Source organism: Hippoglossus stenolepis, chromosome 5, assembly GCF_022539355.2.
Source record: "Hippoglossus stenolepis isolate QCI-W04-F060 chromosome 5, HSTE1.2, whole genome shotgun sequence".
NCBI lineage: Eukaryota > Metazoa > Chordata > Actinopteri > Pleuronectiformes > Pleuronectidae > Hippoglossus > Hippoglossus stenolepis.
The window spans coordinates 28,499,290-28,520,304 of record NC_061487.1 but is presented as its reverse complement, the minus strand read 5'-3'; the positions used below and the strand labels follow the sequence as shown (position 1 = coordinate 28,520,304).

General features: G+C 47.1%; 4 protein-coding genes across 8 annotated transcripts in view; 3 read left to right on the top strand and 1 right to left on the bottom strand.

Annotated features, from left to right (window-relative positions):
• The first annotated feature begins 113 nt into the window (after positions 1-113).
• Positions 114-1,783, top strand: LOC124851878 (tripartite motif-containing protein 16-like). The gene is given in 2 exon segments (XM_047339933.1): positions 114-248; positions 251-1,783. Coding segments are annotated over 2 exon segments (1,668 nt in total).
• Positions 1,784-2,899: 1,116 nt separating this feature from the next.
• On the bottom strand, positions 2,900-5,985 carry kcnj11l (potassium inwardly rectifying channel subfamily J member 11, like). Its single transcript, XM_035155902.2, has 6 exons — positions 5,827-5,985; positions 5,081-5,262; positions 4,589-4,828; positions 4,242-4,511; positions 3,749-3,956; positions 2,900-3,614 (listed from the first exon to the last, which is right to left on the bottom strand). Exons 2-6 carry the CDS (start codon positions 5,237-5,239, stop codon positions 3,184-3,186), a joined length of 1,308 nt encoding a protein of 435 aa, XP_035011793.1. The 5' UTR covers positions 5,240-5,262; positions 5,827-5,985; the 3' UTR covers positions 2,900-3,183.
• A 993-nt stretch (positions 5,986-6,978) lies between these two features.
• LOC118110240 lies at positions 6,979-11,053 on the top strand. Of its 5 annotated transcripts, none has more exons than XM_035157933.2 (4): positions 6,979-7,079; positions 8,698-8,791; positions 9,279-9,366; positions 9,899-11,053. In XM_035157933.2, exons 1-4 carry the CDS (start codon positions 7,061-7,063, stop codon positions 10,832-10,834), a joined length of 1,137 nt encoding a protein of 378 aa, XP_035013824.1. In that variant the 5' UTR covers positions 6,979-7,060; the 3' UTR covers positions 10,835-11,053. The 5 variants fall into 5 exon arrangements, with proteins under 5 accessions (XP_035013824.1, XP_035013825.1, XP_035013827.1 ...); XM_035157934.2 differs by having other exon boundaries at positions 7,003-7,153; XM_035157936.2 differs by having other exon boundaries at positions 7,003-7,153; positions 9,201-9,366.
• Positions 11,054-11,476: 423 nt separating this feature from the next.
• The window catches only part of LOC118109658, a 9,715-nt gene continuing 176 nt past the window's right edge, over positions 11,477-21,015 (top strand). The window contains exons 1-13 of the mRNA XM_035156945.2: positions 11,477-12,023; positions 12,099-12,192; positions 12,272-12,359; positions 13,832-14,168; positions 14,338-14,431; positions 15,609-15,696; positions 16,896-17,202; positions 17,825-17,918; positions 18,346-18,433; positions 18,511-18,826; positions 18,902-18,995; positions 19,106-19,193; positions 19,651-21,015. The exon at positions 19,651-21,015 is cut by the window's right edge and continues 176 nt beyond it. Coding sequence (XP_035012836.1) covers positions 11,972-12,023; positions 12,099-12,192; positions 12,272-12,359; positions 13,832-14,168; positions 14,338-14,431; positions 15,609-15,696; positions 16,896-17,202; positions 17,825-17,918; positions 18,346-18,433; positions 18,511-18,826; positions 18,902-18,995; positions 19,106-19,193; positions 19,651-20,220 — 2,310 coding nt within the window. The 5' untranslated portion in view covers positions 11,477-11,971 and the 3' untranslated portion in view covers positions 20,221-21,015. The remainder of the gene's footprint in view (positions 12,024-12,098; positions 12,193-12,271; positions 12,360-13,831; positions 14,169-14,337; positions 14,432-15,608; positions 15,697-16,895; positions 17,203-17,824; positions 17,919-18,345; positions 18,434-18,510; positions 18,827-18,901; positions 18,996-19,105; positions 19,194-19,650) is intronic.

Genomic DNA, 21,015 nt, shown 5'->3' with positions numbered 1-21,015 from the left:
CTGTGAACTGTGGGAGATGATTCACTGCAGGAAGTGAACGAGAGGGGAGGAGCAGAGATCTGGTTCTGTTCAGAGGAAGTGAAACTGTTCTACAGTCACTGGCACCAGCTGAAATGGCGCAGCAAGAAAATCAACTGGACAGAGAAAGATTCTGCTGTTCGATCTGTCTGGATCTACTGAAGGATCCGGTGACTACTGGCTGTGGACACAGCTACTGTAAGAGCTGTATTAACACCCACTGGGACAAAGGGAGGAGAGAGGAAGCTACAGCTGCCCTCAGTGTAGACAGACCTTCACACCGAGGCCTGTCCTGAGGAAAAACACCATGTTAGCTGATTTAGTGGAGGAGCTGAAGAAGACTGGACTCCAAGCTGCTCCTGCTGATCACTGCTATGCTGGACCTGAAGATGTGGCCTGTGATGTCTGCACTGGGAGGAAACTGAAAGCTCTCAAGTCCTGTTTGAATTGTTTGGCCTCTTATTGTGAAAAACACCTCCAGCCTCATCTTCAGTCAGCTCCATTGAAGAAGCACAAGCTGGTGGAGCCCTCGGAGAAGCTCCAGGAGAACATCTGCTCTCGTCACGATGAGGTGATGAAGATGTTCTGCCGCACTGATCAGCAGTGTATCTGTTATCTCTGCTCTGTGGATGAACATAAAGACCACGACACAGTGTCAGCTGCAGCAGAAAGGACTGAGAGGCAGAGAGAGCTCGGGCTGAGGAGACAAACAATCCAGCAGAGAGTCCAGGACACAGAGAAAGATGTGAAGCTGCTTCAACAGGAGGAGGAGGCCGTCAATGGCTCTGCTGATAAAGCAGTGAAGGACAGTGAGAAGATCTTCACTGAGCTGATCCGTCTGCTGGAGAAAAGAAGCTCTGATGTGAAGCAGCAGATCAGATCCAAGCAGCAAACTGAAGTGAGTCGAGTCAGAGAGCTTCAGGAGAGACTGGAGCAGGAGATCACTGAGCTGAAGAGGAAAGACCATGAACTGAAGCAGCTCTCAGACACAGAGGATCACAACCAGTTTCTACACAACTACCCCTCACTGTCACCACTCAGTGAATCTACACACTCATCCAGCATCAGGATCCGTCCTCTGAGGTACTTTGAGGACGTGACAGCAGCTGTGTCCCAGGTCAGAGGTCGACTACAGGACATTCTGAGTGAGACAGAGACAGAGATTTTACAGATTGTGTCTCAAGTGGATGTTTTACTGCCACAACCAGAGCCAGAGACCAGAGCTGACTTCTTAAAATATTCACAGGAAATCAAACTGGATCCAAACACAGTAAACAAACAGCTGTTATTATCTGAGGGAAACAGAAAAGTAACACGTATGAGTAAAGATCAGTCTTATTCTAATCACCCAGACAGATTCACTGATAGGTGTCAGGTCCTGAGTAGAGAGAGTCTGACTGGACGTTGTTACTGGGAGGTGGAGGTGATAGGAGGAGTTGGTGTAGCAGTCACATACAAGAATATCAGCAGAGAAGGAAAGTCACCTGAATGTAGATTTGGATTCAATGATAAATCTTGGTCATTATATTGTGATGGAAACAGTTATAACTTTTATTACAACAGCATCAGGACTCCAGTGTCAGGTCCTCTGTCCTCCAGAGTAGGAGTGTACCTGGATCACAGTGCAGGTGTTCTGTCCTTCTACAGAGTCTCTGACACCATGACTCTCCTCCACAGAGTCCAGACCACATTCACTCAGCCTCTCTATGCTGGAGTTAGTGTTTATTATCCTGGATCCACAGCTGAGTTCTGTAAACTCAAATAGACTCGAGTCATTAAAAGCAGTGATTTAGATTCTGTGTGTAAATCTTTAACTTCTTTTGTCTCCATGTTTGTTGATCAAAGTTCGTCATGGTGACGTTTCTGCTCCGCACAGAGATCAGCTGTCAATCAAACACTGACCTTCCTTTATCACACATATTTAGTTCTCACTTTGTAAAGACAGAAATCTATAATTACACTGACATGAATGTGTTTGAAAGAACTAATGTTGCTGTTGTTTTCTAAATCAAAGTAGAAATCAGGTTGTGTGATGTTTTAGAACCTGTATTGATCCTGATCCTCATCAATGAGCTGATTCTTTGTTCTTTTCTTTTCCACATGTGAGATGGAGCTGAAACAAACTGATTGTGTGTCCATGAAATCACTGAACAAGAGTCACTGAACAGACTTTACTGATCTAATCAGTTCATCTAAGAAAGTCCCCGGAGATATCTTAAGATATCGTGTTCACAAGAATATGACGCGCAGACAGACAAACTGAAAACATACTTCCCCTGGCCACCAGGTGTCTACGGCGAGGAGACATTAAAACTATAAGAAAATGTAGCGACATTATTGTCGGAGGAGAAAAAACCTGCTTCTCCAAAATCATCTGGGATTTATTCACAAACCCGAAGAAACTGACATCACAGTTCAAAACTATTCACCATCAATTAAACAGTGTTTAAAGTTGTTCTGTTAATATAAAACATACCTATACAAACTTTAGAGCTTTTTTTTTATTGTTTTGATATTTGTTTTTATTATGTGTTAATGTCATCAGAGGAAAAATACACATGTAACTTAACCCTGTGTAAAAATAATAAAACCTTCATAAAGTCGTCAGCTTTTTGTTTCGCCTAATGCTTCTTGTTCTTGGAGGAAAATTTAATATAAATATATATATATATATATATATATAAAGAAAAGTACAAAAAATTGTTTTATTAAACCTGATAAATAAAATGTCCGACTATTCACAACATGAAAATAATGAGTGACACACTGGTCTGATATTAATATTTTCATACATTATTAAGAATATTCAGAATTACTCCTCAGCAGGTTTTACAGTTTATATGAAATTATATCAAAGGAGGAAACACAACAACAACTTGACTTATGTCTCATCCCGAAGTTTAATCACAGTGCAAAATAATCAGCATCATCTTTGATCTGTTGAATTTTCATCATATTTAGGACAAAATAACTTAATAACTAAAATAAAAGCCAATTAGATAATCTTATATTCATCTTATATTTACCTTATATTCATCGTATATTTATCGTATATTTATCGTATATCTATCTTTTATACACCACAGTTGACTCAGGGCGTCAGAGTCGATCAGATGTTTGCGTTTGTTGACATTTAGTCCTGGGACGACGTCTGTTTCCATGGTTTCAGTCACTCATGTCTCCCAGTCCGTCCTCTTCCATCTGTCGTCCAATGACCTCCAGCTGCATCGTCTTCTTCTGTCCTTTCTGCTCCGCCACTCTCTCCAGTTTCTCTGATTGGGCATACCAGGGCTGAGGGGCGGAGCTGTCGCAGGCCCTGCCTCCTCTGCGGAAGCCTCCTCTGCCGGCTCGAACCAACCCCCACCCCTGCAGCTGCGCCTCGGACCCCCCCTCCTGGACGCCTCTGGTTTGGTCCAGCTCCTTGGCGCTGAGAGACGACATCCGGACGGGAACCGTGTTGCCGAACTTGGAGTAGTCGACGCAGTGGCGACCGTCCTCCTCCGTTATGATGGAGACGAAGCGCCTCCCCCACAGGATCTCCTCGGGGGTGTAGGAGGTGCGGGCCTGCATGGTGATCCCTGTGGTCTCCACTACGCCTAAAGAAAGATAGAGAAGAAGAGTTGGTGCTGAACCCTGCATCACACGCTCAGCTGCTGTTTTATCAGCAGATCCTCCGCAGTGACGGACAGGTGTCACTGTGACGTCACATGGATCTGGGTGAGCTCCTGACCTTCCAGGATGACGATGATCTCCAGGTCCTCGGCCGCCAGCGACTGGGCGGAGAGCTCGTACAGGGGGCTCCCTCTCTCCATGGTGTGGCTGATGATCAGAGGAGAAACCAGGAAGATGCCGTTGCTCCTCAGAGGGTTCTCCACCTGGATGTCCAGCTGACACACCGGGATCACCTCGCCCTCCGCCGTGACCGTCCGTCGGATCACCTGCAGGGAAACACCTCGGTTTTAGGGCCCAGTCCCACATACATGCGACTGAGGAGGAGAATAAAACCTTTGCTTCCTGTGGCGAGACGAGTCGCAGTCTGGCTTCAGGTGAAGTTCAACTTTGGTGAACTGTGACCGTGCTCTTACGCAGGAACACGAGTGGGTTCAGAAGCATCAGCGGACATTGTTTTATCTCCTGTAGTGAGTCATGATGTCTGGACCAGGACCTGCTCAGTATCCAGCCGCTGCTGATGAAGACCAAGCGATATGGCTGAAAGCTCTTACCTGCAGCTGGACAGTGGCAGAGATGATCATACTTTTCCTCAGGTCTCCGACTCTGAACATGAAGGTCGGCCGACCGTTTCGAGGAGCGATGACGGCATTTCTGGAGAAGATGAGTGTCTCTGCGCGGCGGTTGGCCTGAGCCGTCTTCATGAAGACGCAGCCGAGCATAACGGCGTTGATGATGAGCCCCAGAATGTTCTGGATGATCAACACGGTGATGGCCAAGGGACACTCCTCCGTCACCATCCTGCCGCCAAAACCGATGGTCACCTGCGGAGGATGGGACACAGCTAATGAGACAAATCGCTACACCCGGGTCAGTCAGCGACGCTAACAACACCTCCCACCTGGACTTCAATGGAGAAGAGGAAGGCAGAGGTGAAGGAGTGGATGGCAGTGACGCAGGGGACAGGGCCCGGCTTGCCGTCAGGGTCACGAGGCTCCAGGTCTCCATGGGCGAAGGCCAAGAGCCACCAGATCATAGCGAAGAGCATCCAGGAACAGAGGAAGGCTGAGGTGAAGATGAGCAGGGAGTGCTGCCACTTCAGGTCCACCATGGTGGTGAAGACGTCCTGCAGGAACCGACCCTGAAAGCCACCATGAAGACCAAGGTAAGTAAACCTGAGTTGCCTGATTTTCACTGTTGACGTAGGAACATGTCTTGTTTTGTACAAAAACAGCCAGCCCCCAAATATTACATTTAAACCCATAGTTACAGGTAGAGCAGGAAATCCTCATGTTCAAGACGCTGAAACCAGAGAACGTTTGAAGTCTGAAATAATGACGATGAATCAACTGAGTCAGACATGATGACGAGAATGAAAGTGACGTCCGTCTACCTGCTCCATGATGTTCTTGTGGGCCACGTTGCAGGATCCGGTCTTGGTGATGAAGCGAGCTCGCTGAGATCGAGACCGGCTGCGGTTCGGCTGGTTCTGGTCCTCGGCCAGACGGGTCAGCAAGAAGCCGTCGGGCAGGAGACCCTTCCTGGCCAACATGACGCTGCTGCTACACACACACACTGATACACACACACGCACACGCACACGCACGCACACACACGCACGCACACAGCGCGCACACGCACGCACACACACACACACACACACACATACACACGCACACACACATTAACACACACACACACATAAACATACACACGTACACACACATATACACACACACACACATAAACATACACACGTACACACACATATACACACACACACACACACACACACGCACACACACATTAACACACACACATAAACATACACACGTACACACACATATACACACACACACACACACAAACACGCACACACAAAATAACCATTATATTTTAAATATATTAGAAAAACACATATTATGTAATCCATCTATCTGCGTGTGTGTGTGGTTGTGTGCGTGTGCGTGTGTGTGTGTGTGTGTGTGTGTGTGTGTAGTGACAGGTGACATTGAGTCATTAAGGATTCATCACCATCATCATCTTCATCATGTATGAATTCATAATTCATATCAGTCTGTTTATGTATCGCGCATCAGCTGTGATGACGTCAGAGTCGATGTTAAACAGTCACGTTACCTGTTCAGGAAACGGATGTGACTGTTTTCTTCATGTGGACGTGAGATAAACGGACTTTATCTTCTCGTCTCTCCTCCATCTCTTCTCTCCATCATCTCTCCATCTTCTCTTCTCCACCAGGATGTGGACACCAGGTCCACACACGGCTTCTGCTCATCTCCTTCAAAATAAAACACCAGCTATCCTCACACACTGCAGGAGAACAGGTCCATCATCAAACCAACTGTACAAATAAACCTTTGAATAATCACTGGTCATTGTGTTATACAAATGACACAGGAAGTTAAATCTGCAGACAGTTACTCATTTATTAAAAAACGTTACTTATTGAAGAAATAATCAGAAAAGCTTTGAATGAGCTGGTGAAGCAGAAATAAGTCACAGAAAGTTTCAGAACGCGTTTACCATGTTCGTGTACTTTTATTTTGAAAGGAAACTGTAGCGTGTTCCGGTGTTGTGTGAACATGATGAGTTCTGCCTGTAGGGGGCGACAGAGCAGATCTTCACTGAAATAAAACCTCACGTTGTATACAAGAGAAAGAATCATAGTAATTTCATTCATGAAAATAATTTAGTTTTACTGCAGAAAAAAACTCAAGAAGAAGTTACTTTAATTAATTCAAGTTCCTGTGTTGCCTGAAATGTAAAATCCTCACATTCTTTAATTGTATTTAATATCTGTCCACTGCAGAAAAACAAACACACAAATACATCAAACAAACAAAGCTAAAGTCAAAATAAGCGTAGATATGAAATATATATATAATATTCATTTTAAATTAAAATGATCAAATATACATTGTTAAAGACATTTCCTTCCATATTATGATGTGTGGACAGGAACGAATTATTTATGTTTTACTGTAAAATTAGATTTCCATAGTTTTTACACATGTTTTGAATAACATTGATTTATTGCTAACAATCTGTGTTTGCTTTAAAGAATTGATCCATTTAATCTTGTGATTCAGATTATTGGGATTCCTCTAGTTTCAGAGCTCTTTTACCATGTTCGAACAAAATAGGCTTTAAACTAATATGAATCATTTATTTACATCAACAAAATATGAATTCATTTATTTTGCACGTTGTCTTTATGAAGTTTCTTTTTTGTGTTGCGATGCTTATCCTGGGCTGCAGGGGGCAGCAGAGCTCCGTCAGTGAGTCACTGTGGACTTCCGGTAGCAGACAGAGAAGAGGCGGAGGAGGCTCGTGCAGCTGGAGGAACGTAAACATGGCGAACACGTTCAGAAGTAAAGTCCTAAAGCTTCAGATGCTAATGTCACGTGTTTGGTTCTTGTTGGATATTCGTGTTGATGTTGAACTGGTTAGTGACGCTGCTCCGCTCACTTCCGGTATTCAGAGACACGTCATTCATTGTTGTTGTTATTATTGTTATTATTGTTGTTGTTTGTGGTAACATCCTGTTTATTTCCTTCTTGACTAGAGGCCAACCATTTTTACATTACATGTCATTTGGCAGACGCTTTTATCCAAAGCTCTTTATAATTAGTGTATTCATCATCTATGAGGGGCCATTTAGGAGTTCAGTACCTTGCCCAAGGACACTTCGGCATGCAGATGGAGAAGACTGAGGAACGAACTGCTGACCTTCTGGTTGAAGGATGACCGCTCTGCCCCCTCAGCCACAGCGGCCCAACCAGCTTCCCAACCATTCTTAACTAGACCCCAACCATCCTTAACTAGACCCCAACCATCCTTAAATAGACCCCAACATTCTTTAACTAGACCCCAACCATCCTTAACTAGACCCCAACCATCCTTAACTAGACCCCAACCATCCTTAACTAGACCCCAACCATCCTTAACTAGACCCCAACCATCCTTAACTAGACCCCAACCATTCTAAATAGACACCAACCATCCTTAACTGGACCCCAACCATCCTTAACTAGACCCCAACCATCCTTAACTGGACCCCATCCATTCTTAACTAGACCCCAACCATCCTTAACTGGACCCCAACCATCCTTAACTAGACCCCAACCATCCTTAACTAGACCCCAACCATCCTTAACTGGACCCCAGCCATTGTTAACCAGACACCAACTATCGTTAACTGGACCCCAACCATCCTTAACTAGACCCCAACCATCCTTAACTAGACCCCAACCATCCTAACTGGATGACCATCCTTAACTAGACCCCAACCATCCTTAACTGGACCCCAACCATCCTTAACTGAACCCAACCATCCTTAACTAGACCCCAACCATCCTTAACTAGACCCCAACCATCCTTAACTAGACCCCAACCATCCTTAACTAGACCCCAACCATCCTTAACTAGACCCCAACCATTGTTAACTAGACCCCAACCATTGTTAACCTGACCCCAACCATCCTTAACTAGACCCCAACCATCCTTAACTGAACCCAACCATCCTTAACTAGACCCCAACCATTGTTAACTAGACCCCAACCATCCTTAACTAGACCCCAACCATTGTTAACTAGACCCCAACCATCCTTAACTAGACCCCAACCATCCTTAACTAGACCCCAACCATTGTTAACTAGACCCCAACCATCCTTAACTAGACCCCAACCATCCTTAACTAGACCCCAACCATTGTTAACTAGACACCAACCATCCTTAACTAGACCCCAACATTTGTTCTTTGGACCCCAACCATCCTTAACTAGACCCCAACCATCCTTAACTAGACCCCAACCATCCTTAACTAGACCCCAGCCATTGTTAACTAGACCCCAACCATCCTTAACCCGTCTTAACCAGAGTCAACTAGTGGTCCATGCCCTGTTACATATCAGGAAGCTATGTGTATTGACCAGTGAGACAGTTTCTGTGGAGACAGACATCAGACTGACGGCTTCTCTGTTTCCATAGTGACAGACGTACACATCCGGACGATGATTCAGCTTCGTGCCTCCAACGCCGCCATCTTCACCGGGCGGAAGAACTCGGCCATGAGAGGCTGGAGGTCAGGCTGCTGGTTACTGTTCTATCAGTTACTACTAGTGTTTACGTCTTCTCCTGGAATCATGTGAAATAACCGACTGTGGCAGCGGAAACTTTAATATGACTTCATCTCGTTTAGTTGTTTTACGATTGATTATTTTTCTCATTTTGAAAATAAACAGGATTTTCATGGCTGCCTCGCATATCCTGCGTCTGTTTGTGCGAAGATTGTGCACGTTTTCAGAAATTAATGCAACATGTCCGCAAGATGTAATGCACACATGTACTCCAGTAACACACACATAGTACAAAAGTAGTACGTGAACAATGAAGCCCACAAAGTATCTGGTTGTCTTTGCAAATGCGCAGCTGGAAAGCAAGTATATCTTTGTCTTGGTAACAGCTTGAATTGTCGTCATGCGCCACCTCAGGTGTCTGAGCTGAACTGAAAATCAAAGTCACTGGTTCAGATCAAAGGCAGATTCACAGCAGGATGATCTGTGCTGCAGGGCCATCGGGAGGGAGATGGGGCTCCAGGGGCTGATGTCGGCTCGGCAGCTGAAGAAGAAATGGAACAACTTGAAAGAAAAGTACAAGGTCAGTCATGTGATCTATCAGAACTGTTTCTGAACCGAGTGAGGGACAGGACATCAAAACACCTTCCAAAGAAACAGTCCCACACACATTACAACGCAAACTGTTCCGCACGCAATCCAACGCAACAAAGCTAGTTGTGGTTTTGACTGTTTCAATTAAAGAAACAGAGAAGAGGGATACAGAAAGAAATCAACGAACAAAGATTGTGTTTACATTTATTGTTATTGAATTTCTGCAGAAGTGACAACAGTTCACCAGATACAAGGCTTGTTGAGGTGTCTAGTAGAAACCCCAACAAAATCCTATCAACCCACTTCATCATCACACACCTTCATCATTCTGAAACAAATCTCATTCCAACATTTTTACTGAAACAAAAACAGCATTATCATCTGTAGATTTTGTTTCTTCTTCTAAAATCTTTGAACTGAATTGAAATGAAAGACCTGACATTTGTCTTTGCTCCTGTTAGAGAACCTGTTACCCAGAATGTTTAGAAAACCCTTACGGGAACTTCTACTCTGTCACTCAGGTGCTGAAGAACCCTCCGGTGGGGATGGAGAACTCGACCACACCCAGCTCGTGGCGCTGGTTTCACCTGATGGACCAGGCCATGAGTGGTGGCCTGGCTGGGACCGCTAACGTCGTGCAGCCCTCCCTGTTGGACGAAGACGAGGCACACGCTGCAGACCTGCCTCCGCTCAGCCCTCACAGCATGGAGGAGGATTTTTCTGCGTTCAGTGCCATTGAAGCAGGAAGTCTGAAGGGGGTGGGGGTGCTTGGGGGGATCCTGGAGGCGACCAGAGCTGAACCACCTGCAGAGGGCGCTGCAGCCGGAGGAGATGGGTTCAACGTGAGAATCGCCCAGAGTCAATCTGTGATAAACGGAAGCACGTTACCGCCGGACCGCACCACTGCTGCTGCACCAAACACCAACAAGACAAGCTCCTCTGCAGGAAACATGGTGCAGGACGCCATGGAGCTGGACAGGAAGCTGTCTGAGCTGCAGAGAGAGAGGCGGGCTCTGGAGAGAGAGCAGGCAGAGTTCGACAGGGAGCTGATTGCTTTAGAGAGAGACCGAGCGCTGCTGAACAGAGACATGGCCGCCCTGCAGCGAGAGCTGACGGCTGTAGAGAGAGAGCGAGCGGCTGTGGACAAAGACCGAGCGTTTCTGGACCGAGACCGAGCTTTTCTGGATCGAGACCGAGCTTTTCTGGAGAGAGACAGAGCCGTTCTGGATAGAGACAGAGCGTTTGTGGAAAGAGCTCAAGACGAGTTGGCGAGAGAGAGAGCACTGTTCAGGAGAGAGAGGGAGGCGGTCAGAGGTTCGGCTGAGATGACGACAGAGGAGGTGGTTCTTCAGACCAGGTTCTACCAGAACCTGAGGCCTGCAGATCTGGACCCAGACCAGCTGGAGACCAGACAGAGACTTGTGTCTTTGTTCCAGAAGCTGGTGGAGAAACTGTGAGAAACTGATCAGCTCCTCTTGTTTCAAAATTGAAGCAGCTGAACTGGTTTCAGCTCCTGTTCTTTCGAAATAAAAGCTGTTGAATTGACTGATCAGCTCCTGTTCCTTCAACATAGAAGCAGCTGAACTGGGATCAGCTCCTGTTCTTTCAAAATAAAAGAATCTGAACTATGATCAGCTCATGTTCTTTCCAAATAAAAGCTGCCGAATTGACTGTGATCAGCTCCTGTTCTTTCAAAATAAAAGCGGCTGAATTGACTGTGTTCAGCTCCTGTTCTTTCAAAATAAAAGAAGCTGAACTGGGATCAGCTCCTGTTCTTTCAAAATAAAAGAAATTTGATTCATCTGAAAAATAATCTGATCAAAAATACTGAAAATTACAAAGGGCCATTTTATAAAAATAAAATCTGAGAATAATGTCATAATAGTAAATAAAGTTTTTTTTGTAAATAAGCAGCGAAGAGAACTTGGATTTAAAATGTTGAACCAATTTCAATGTCATACGACAATGTTGTCTTATGTTATAACCTCATTAATACTTTACTCTTATAAAACTACAGTTCAACTAAGTTCATGTTTATACAAATGTTTTGTTTTCGATGACTCTAAACCCCGCCCCCCGGGCTTCGGGTCACGTGACGGAGGGCAGGCCCGGGCGGGGTTATCGAGCAGCCCCTCCTCTCAGCGAACGGGATGCTGCTTAGCTTCTGGTTAGCTTTGGTTAGCTTAGCTTAGCTCCGGTAACGGTAACCGGTTCATGTACCGTCGGCTTCTCTTGTGTCGCGATGACGTGAAGCAGCGGCAGGCAGCGGCAGGCTCAGCTAACGGGGCCGGTGTGTTTGGGCTCGTTGTTCGGGTTAGCTGACTGTGCTAGCCCGCTTCTGTTCGCGGTTTACCAGGAGCTATCCTCGGGGGACACAGACAACCAGCGGCCGGTCTAAGTTACGGTGAATCCGCGGCGGCTGCGCCGCACATGATGGACGGAGCAGCGCTACTTTAGGAGGAGGAGAGCGGGGAAGCTCCGGGTGGAGTTAGCATCAGGCCTGAACACCAACACTGCTTCCTCCCTTCCTCCCTCCCTCCCTTCCTTCCTTCTTCCCTTCCTTCTTCCCTTCCTTGGTCACTTCCTCCCTTACGATGGAGTCCGGCCTCAACCCGCTGCCACAGTTCCCGGAGAACTCCTATAAAAGTAAGTGATGTTCGTGCTGATGTGTTTCACACCTGTAGGCTGCCCTGTACAGGTGTTGACCTTTGACCCCTGCAGTGACTGAGGAGGACGTGAAGAGGCTGATTGAGTTCAGGGCGTCCAACGAGGCTCTGTTCACCGGGAAAAGAAACTCTGCCAAGATAGCGTGGAGGTATGAACCTGGACCCTGTAGCATGATGTGTGGTATGTTTCCTCTGCTGCTGAGCGTGATTCTCCTCCACCCCCTGCAGCACCATCCTGAAGGGCCTGGGTCTGGAGGGGAAGCTGACCGCAGACCAGATCGCCAAGAAGTGGGACAACCTGCGGACAAAGTACAAGGTAAGGTCCACATCTCAGGCGTGTGCAGCAGAAAGCTGTCCACATGAAACTCAAGTTCTCACTACCACTTTCACCGGATCACGGTTCACACCTCCTGACGGGTCGGGAGTCTTGCAGTGAGTTCCTACAACATAGCTATTTACAAAGGGGGGTCCCACACTACCAGACCTTTACCAGCAGGGACCCCCGACTGGCACAATAACACGCATGAGAAGAGACAGGGAGTCGACTGATCCTCCTGCTCTTCGGTGCCATCTTGCTACAAAACCACCATCATGGAGGAGAAACACTTCGATGGACGTCAGTTACAGGAGCAGAGACTCTGTCCAAGCCCGACCTGAACCGCACAGACGTCCTGTTCCTTCTGCCTGAGCCGGATGCAGTTCATAAAAGCTTCTGTGTTACTGACCCTCACAGTTTGTGGTGGCATGTCTGTGAATCAGGCACAAAGTCCAACACTTCTTTCTGTAAGTTGAATCCAGCAGCTGCAGATGGACTCACGGTACACGTCCCCTGGATGACATGTACAAATGAGGAAGAACAGACATGAGATCTGTGTTCTTATAACCCACAGCCCCTCCCCTTGGGTGTGTAAAGGTATTAATTACCCTCCTGATGTCTTATCGGGGTGGGACACATCCTGCCTTCATGTCTCTGTGGGCGACCCCTGGAGTGAGACCTCGGGTGTGAGATCCCAACCATATACAAAAAGATACCGTAAAACTGAGGCTTCAAAGAGGCAATAAAGTTAAAGTCTCTGAGCCATAATCGTAAACCTAAAGTTTCCCTTTTTGATAAACAATTTGGTCAATCTTCCACACGCACGTCTGCTCACACAACATCACATCCACAAATGACAAAATGTCCATTCCAGGTTATGGTTTAATTTCTCTGATTACAGACATGTACAACTCTCCAGCCAGGTGTAAACAAGACTAAGAACAAAACTGCATCACATCTGTGCTCTATCATCATGTGTGCTCAGATATGTTGGCTTCTATTGGCCGGTTGTGATAAACACGTGATGGACGTAGTCAAACCTGCGAGAGGACAGACACAGCGTCGACACATCTGCTGCATCAAAGACTGAACTGATCATTACAGATTTGTTATCACCTCAACAACAGTGATGTTCGTGAAGGTTTGATATAAATCCAACATTTAGCTTAAAATGAGGATTCCACACATGATGTATTATTTGGAAAATCAAAAATACCGATATTAAAGGAGATGTGACCAGTAAAAGTCACAGTCTGTCCAAAAAGTTCAAACTTCATTAGTTCATATCTTCTTCAATTTGGTCCAGAGACATGTTTCTTGTTCAGAAACACACAACGTATCTCTCACATTTTAACTTTTTCCTTTTTTGTGTGAAGACTCTTTAAATAAGATTTAATCTGAAAACGTATTTTCCGGTGTGTATGTATCTGTATGAGCCTGTAGGTGTCTGTAAAGCTGGTTGTGTCTCCCAGGATCTGAAGCAGCCCTACCAGGGTCAGGACAGCATGGGGGGTGTCGTGGAGTCGTGGCCCTGGTTCCACATCATGGATGAAGCCATGCAGGGTCGACTCTACAACAGCAACCTGGTGCTAAGCCTGGAGGCCGCCGCCAACACTGGTCACCGCGGCAACAGCCAGTCAAGCCAGACGCAGGAGAACACTGACATCCTGGAGTTCCTCATCAAGACGGAGATGGACGATACAGTGGCAGCGGAGACGGTGGAGGACGATGGGATGGGTCACACGGAGGCTCCTCCCACAGAGGGAGTCCCAATGGGCTGGAGGAGGATGACCGAGTGCTCGTATAAAAGTAGGCAGCTCCTCTTTACTGTTGTATAAACAGAGTTTAGATGTCGGTTTCTATACTATCAGCCCTAAACACAGCGTTTCCTTGATCTGTAGAATCGATTCTTTTTTCTCTTCGACTTAAACAGTTTGTTTCTCCGCTCGTTACTAAAACCTCTTCCTCTTCTTCGAAGTGACTGAACCAGAAACAGAGCGAATGATCAAACTTCGAGCTGCGAACGAAGCGCTCTTCACTGGCAGGAAGCATTCAGCCAAACCGGCCTGGAGGTGAGTGACGGTCTCGTTCATCACCTACACTGTGGCAGTGATGGCGCCACCACGTGGTGAGCAATGAGCAAACGTGTCGTGAATTATTTAGTAACCGAGAGTTGGAGTAGAACATTGGGCCTCATTCACTAACATGTGCACAGAAATGTTCACCCCCGGATTCATGACGTGTGCGCACCAGCTGACTCATCACCGTGCGTATGTTTGTAAATCAGAATCATTCTAAATCTCTCTGTAATTAGCATACTGCCACGCCTCTTTCCCCCTTATAAGTGCGTTTGTCATGAAGAGAGAAAAGGTAAAAAACTGAAGAATTCACAGCAGAAATTGAAACAATTGTGTTGGATGTGGAAGACACAAAATACACACTTCTCTGTAGTGTGTCCTCCGGAGTGACGACGTTTTAAAAAAATTAAACCTTGGCTGCAATAACCGAGGCGGTAAACGCTGTGTCCTGCACAGAGCTGAGCTGTGGACATTTCTCTTAGATGCATCGAGACGTGGACTCCACCACGCCGGGCCTTCATCATTTCTGCGTACGCATGGTCTGAGGAAGTTCTACATTTGTTCGTACTCTGCGAACAAATTTAGGTCAGAACATATTGATGAATTCCAGATTTGTGCGTACGCACTGTTTGTGAATGAGGCCCAATGTCTGGATTCAGTGGATGAAGCTGAAGAGGAGACTCCCTCCCCGTGTGGATCCAGAACACCCCCACATGTTTGATTGTCTTGTCACATGTGGTCTTTCCATTATTGGCTGGCAAACGTTTGTGGGTGTGGTCTAATCAATTCTACCTGTTAACTCTTGAATCAAGACTTGGATCATGTAGTCAAGCCACTAGAGGGAGCTATTGGTAAACTCAGAAACGTCTCAATACAAAAGAAACATCTCGTAACACCAAATAAAGAATCAAACATGACGTGGACATATAGCGAAGTCATTTCTCATAGATAACGAGTTACTTATTATTTTAATGAGGAACTCCAATATCTTAAAATCCTAAAACAGATGAAACCTGACACAGTAAATTAATGATCATCTTTATTTCAGTCTGGACGATACAGACATTAGTTATTTTAGTTTGCTCTGCGTGTCCTCGCTGTGTTTCAGGGTTCAGTTTTTGTGTCTGTTGTCCTTCGGTCAGGGATTGAACTTGAGCATCATGTCTTGCAGAGCCATTCTGTACGAGCTGGGTCTTCAGGGGAAGCTGACCACTGATCAGTTAGCCAAGAAGTGGGACAACCTGAAGAGGAGGTACAAGGTAGGTGCAGCCACCTCCAGCTCCAGAAACCACGGGCCCTTTCTAACACCTGCCACAAAGCAGCTCAAAGTGCGACGCAACCTTCTTTCTAGTTTCGGACGGACACAGTCGACTTCTTCCCGTCCGGTGACGGATGTCCGGATGTTAAAGATCAAACACAGATTAAGATTTCCTTTGTTGTCAAAAATGAACATTTCTGATTAATATCGGATTGGTTTAGTGGGTGAAATAGGCCTCATACATCACTAATGTGGAAAATGTTAATTATGTAACATATTTTAATCTTCATTTTTCGTCAGGCATGATTTAGCAGTCTGTAGTCTCAGAGCGGCAGGTGCGGGTCCTTTAATGTCTTGAGCGTAAATATACAATGGAGTTGAAGAAGGTCTTAAGGAAAATTCAAAAAGAAAGTAAAAACAAAATGAAAAACACAGAACTGAAACCTCACACATGGTACATCATGAAGTCCGCCAAGTCAGGCAAATACTTTAACCTCCTTCGTCCGTCGAGAGTGCCTTCCGGAGCTGAATGCAAACTGGTGGGTGATGCGTGGACCTGTGTTGCCTGGTTATTGGTCCAGGTAGCCTAGACACTAATTGATATTGGAGCTCAATATGCTGCTGTTGACTCTGATGCCATCATACCTCATTGGCAAACTGACAGGGCAAAGCAACAGGCCGCTGCAGATAAGGAGAAACTTTATGTGGCCGTCCAGAAAGTGATGGAAGACGGCGGGATCACTGTTACCACAGATATGTTGACAGACAAATTCAACAAGAGGGCAAATCCAGTCCTTACTTGTCACTGCATCCCTGAGAAGTGGCAGCTGGAGAGTTGCATTCTGGAATTTGACATTCATCTCAAAAAGACCAGCGAAAACATCCAAGAGCCAGTAACCAGTGTCTGTCAGTGATCAGGGCCCGAACATAAAGGCTGCACTTGGGAAAAGTGTGAGAGCTTTAGGATAAGAATGTCCCCAGGTTCACTCTCCTTGTCACTTCACAGATTGTGACCAAACGTTCTGCCATAGCTCGGTTATTACCTGACATGTTAGAGCAGAGTTTAAGAGGAAGTAACCGTGTAGAGACGCTGCGGCGTTCCCGTGGGCCTTGGGTAACAGTAGCTGGAGTTGGTGGTAGTGCTGGCAGGACGTTAAGGTCCCTCTGTGGACGATCTGTAGAGTTTTCTGTCTCTACCAGGAGCTGAAGTTTCCTGCTCGAGGGGTGGAGACGAACCCCAGCTCCTGGCCCTGGTTCTACCGAATGAACGACGCCATGGAGGGACGATTTGCCAACGTCGCTCCCATCCTCACGCCCATTGTGGAGGACGAAGATGAAGACTGCGAGCCTCTGTCCCCAGCGCCCAAGAAACGAGCCCGCCGGAGCCGAGGGGGGATGGCGGAGTTTCTGACGGAGTCGGAGATGGACCTGCTGGTTGACAATGAGGAGAAGAATGGGTCCACAGCTTTGGGAGAGCTGCACCGGATGTCGGAGTTTACCTATAAATGTAAGAGTGATGGAAAACTGTTAACAGGGTCAAATCAGGTGGACGCTTGATTTATGATTTGACAACATTCAAGAATGTCATTAGGTTTTCAGCTTCCTGAGGTCAGAAGGTCCTAACAATCTTCTGATTAGGTTTTTATCAGCAAATCATCAATTAATCATCTCAATGAATTATTCAATCATTTGAATTGAAATTATCACAGGTCAGAATATCATTATGTATTTTCAGTCAACGTGTAGATACGTTGTCATTTGAAACTATCAGGCTCCGTCCACATTAACACATCTGAACACACAAGTCACATGACCGGTCACCCACACTGGTCATGTGATGTAAACAGGAAGTAGATTGTCTCCTCTGCAGTTGGTTGCTTAGTAACAGAAACTCCTCTGAAGGAGGAGCAGTGAAGAGTCAGAGCAGGGACGACGAGGTGGAACTATTACTGACAGGAAGTGTTAGCGACGCTTTGTGTTCACCGCTGCTAGTCGAGTCACGTGACTGATGAGAACCAATCAGCCAGTTTACCGGCTGGAAATTTCCGGAGGAGTGTTTTCCTGTCAATATCCAATGAAGACAAAATGCTTTGTGATCATGACGTTCCTGCGTCTGTCCTCGTTTGCAGTGACAGAAGACGACACCAGGCGACTGATAGAGTTACGAGCTGCTAACGAGTCTCTGTTCACCGGGAGGAGAAACACTGCAAAGCCGGCCTGGAGGTAAAGGAGCACAAATACATAAATAAAATATAGATGTTGATATTTGATTAAAGAGTTTGTTGGGTGTAAATTTGGGGAATTATACAGTAATAAAGAAGTTAAATGAATGTGAGTCATCAAGTCACAGCACAGAAAGAATCTGAACTAAAACAAAGACTGAAGACAAAGGATTTGTTTGACATTTTATGTTATAGCTACAAACCATTTGCACCAGCTGGTAAGTAGCAGCACCACGGTCCTCCGCCACACTGATGTCTTCAGGGGTTCTGGAGGCGCCGTGTCGCTCTCACATGCAGCCACGCCTCCCTCGCCCTTTCAGCCTCCTGTCCAGTCAGCATTAGAAAAACTAGCATTTTTAGTTAGCATTCGTCAAACGATGCAGTGGCTCAGATCTGAGGTTACATTTTACTGAGTAGTTTGTCTACAGGGGGATAGTGAAGGAGATGGGTCTGACGGGGAAGATAACACCAGACCAGGTCGCCAAGAAGTGGGACAACCTCAAGACCAAATTCAAGGTGACGTGTGTGATCGTCCTGCATCTTACAACAGGACACCCCTCTGTCTAACTGACTGTCTGTCCTCCTGTCTGCAGGACTTGAAGTTCCCTCCCCGGGGGATGGAGAACCAGACTAACCCGGCCTCATGGCCCTGGTTCCACCTGATGAATGATGCCCTGGAGGGACGTCTGTCGGGCAAAGCTCCCAAAGTGACACCCATCTGGACCAATGAGGAGGACGCCGTCTTTGGCTCGTCTCCTCCCGACAGAGACTGTTTGATGGCAGAGAGGAGCAGCGTGTCGGAGCTAGAGAGTATGGTCGGGGGGGACAACACCGAGTCTGATGGGAACGTCACCTACATCGACGCCAGTGGAGAGGAGTGTTCAACGCCCTCTGACCTCTCATACAAAAGTAAGACAAGTTTCCTCAAGAAAACGTTAACTTCAACTTTTCAGCTGTGAAAAACTGTCCACACGTGTCTCACAGTGACCGACCAGGACACCAGGATGATGATTAAACTCCGAGCGGCTAACGAAGGCTTGTTCACCGGGAGGAGGAACGCTGCCAAAGCCGCCTGGAAGTGAGAGACTCAGATAAAACTCACAGCAACTCAAGTGTCATCTTTTAGATGTCGTCTCAATCTGTCGTCTGTTCATGACGTCCTCTCTCTCTGCCCCCCCCCTCTCTCAGGGCCATCCTGAAGGAGCTGGGGCTGCAGGGGAAGGTCTCAACCTACCAAATGGCAAAGAAATGGGACAACCTGAAGAGGAGATACAAGGTTCTATGTTCGCTAATTCAAGATAAACCTAGAACCAATACAGGCGAATGTGTTCTGGTGCATAGTTCCACTAAAGCTCGAGTGTTTAAAGTTACTTGAGAAATCAGTTTCAGACCATATTTAAACCTGATGTAGAATGATGTTTTGTCTCTGTCTCTGTCTCTGTCTCTCTCTCTCTGTCTCTCTCTCTGTCTGTCTCTCTCTCTGTCTCTCTCTCTCTGTCTGTCTGTCTCTCTGTCTGTCTGTCTGTCTGTCTGTCTGTCTCTCTCCTCTGTCTGTTGTCTGTCTGTCTGTCTGTCTGTCTGTCTCTCTCTCTCTCTCTCTTGTCTCTGTCTCTCTCTCTCTCTCTCTCTCTCTCTCTCTCACACACACAGTTTCTGTCTTCTATCAAACAGGAAACGTTTGTTTGAGGCCTATTTTCAGCAGTGGATTGATTTATCCTCTTTCATCTCCTTAGGATCTCAAGTATCCTCCTGTAGGGATGGAGAGTGTAGCAGACAGCGCCTCCTCCTGGCCGTGGTTTCACCTGATGAATGACGCCATGGAAGGCCGGCTGGCCAGCAGCGCCCCCCTCCTCACACCCGTCACCCAGGACGATGACCAGCAGCTTGACCCCGCCCCTAGACACAGGTCCCGCCACGTCCCTCCTCCTCCACCCGCCCCCTCCTCTGACTACGGACAGGAGGCGTTCTGCGACGGCGCCGAGCAGAACCAGCGGAGCTCGGAGGTGTGCGATGGGCAGCTGGGAGGACTGGACAGGGAGTGGGAGATGGTGGAGAGGGAGAGAACAGCGCTGGAGCAGGAGAGGGAGATGGTGGAGAGAGATAGGGCGGCGGTGGACAGAGAGAGGGCGGCGGTGCAGGCAGAGAGGCTGTGGTTGGAGAGAGAGAGGGCGGCGGTGGAACGGGACCGAGCCATGGTGGAGCAGGAGAGGGCGGCGCTGGGCAGAGAGAGGGAGGTGCTGGACCAAAGAGCCTTGATGCTGAACCCGGTCGGAACCTCCGGACACCTCAGCGCCCTGATGTAGGCCACGGTGCTGTGGGGATGTAGAGCGTCCCTGTAGAGGTGTCGCTGCTGGTCTGTCGAGGTCTGGACCTCCTGTGGTGAGGAGTAAGCCAGAGGAGACGTAGAGCTGCTGCTCCGCTGGGGAGCGCCCCGTTTGGATGGTGGCTGGTGACGGACAGAGCAGGGACCTCACCGGGCGACTGGACCTGCGGACGTACACCCCACGGGGGGTGTCAACCATCTCAATAGGAGAGCTGTACAGCTCACATTTCAATGACCTCCTCAGTTACACCTGCAGTTCACACACATCTGCACTGTACACTCCTCACACAGTGAAGTGTTGCTCACAGCTCTTCATCCGGCTGGTGTCTGCGGCTGTGATTCAAATAAACGTGATCCATCCGTCACCATAGACACATCAGTGGTGATCGGAGGCCTTTACCGTCTGATGTGTGGGGATATCGTGTTGAATACGTGGATTCACATGATTTAAACGTCATGTGAATCCGGTGAAATAATGATGCTCATCTCTCACATTCATGAGCGTCTCCATCCCCATGTTTCTAAAAGATTAATGAGCTGAGGTCATTGACAGGATCTGAATCTAAGTTCAGATGAGACGATGCCTCTAACAGTGAGGCCCCGTTCACACCTGGTATTAACATGATCCGATCACAGCTCTAAGTTCAGGTGTGGACACACTCAGATCAGATATAGACCTGATCCCTCCAGACCACATTCAGAGTCTGAGCCACGTGACCACGTTCTGTTATCAGTGTGAACCTGAGTCCGTCCTGGGACACATGAAGGACGTCCT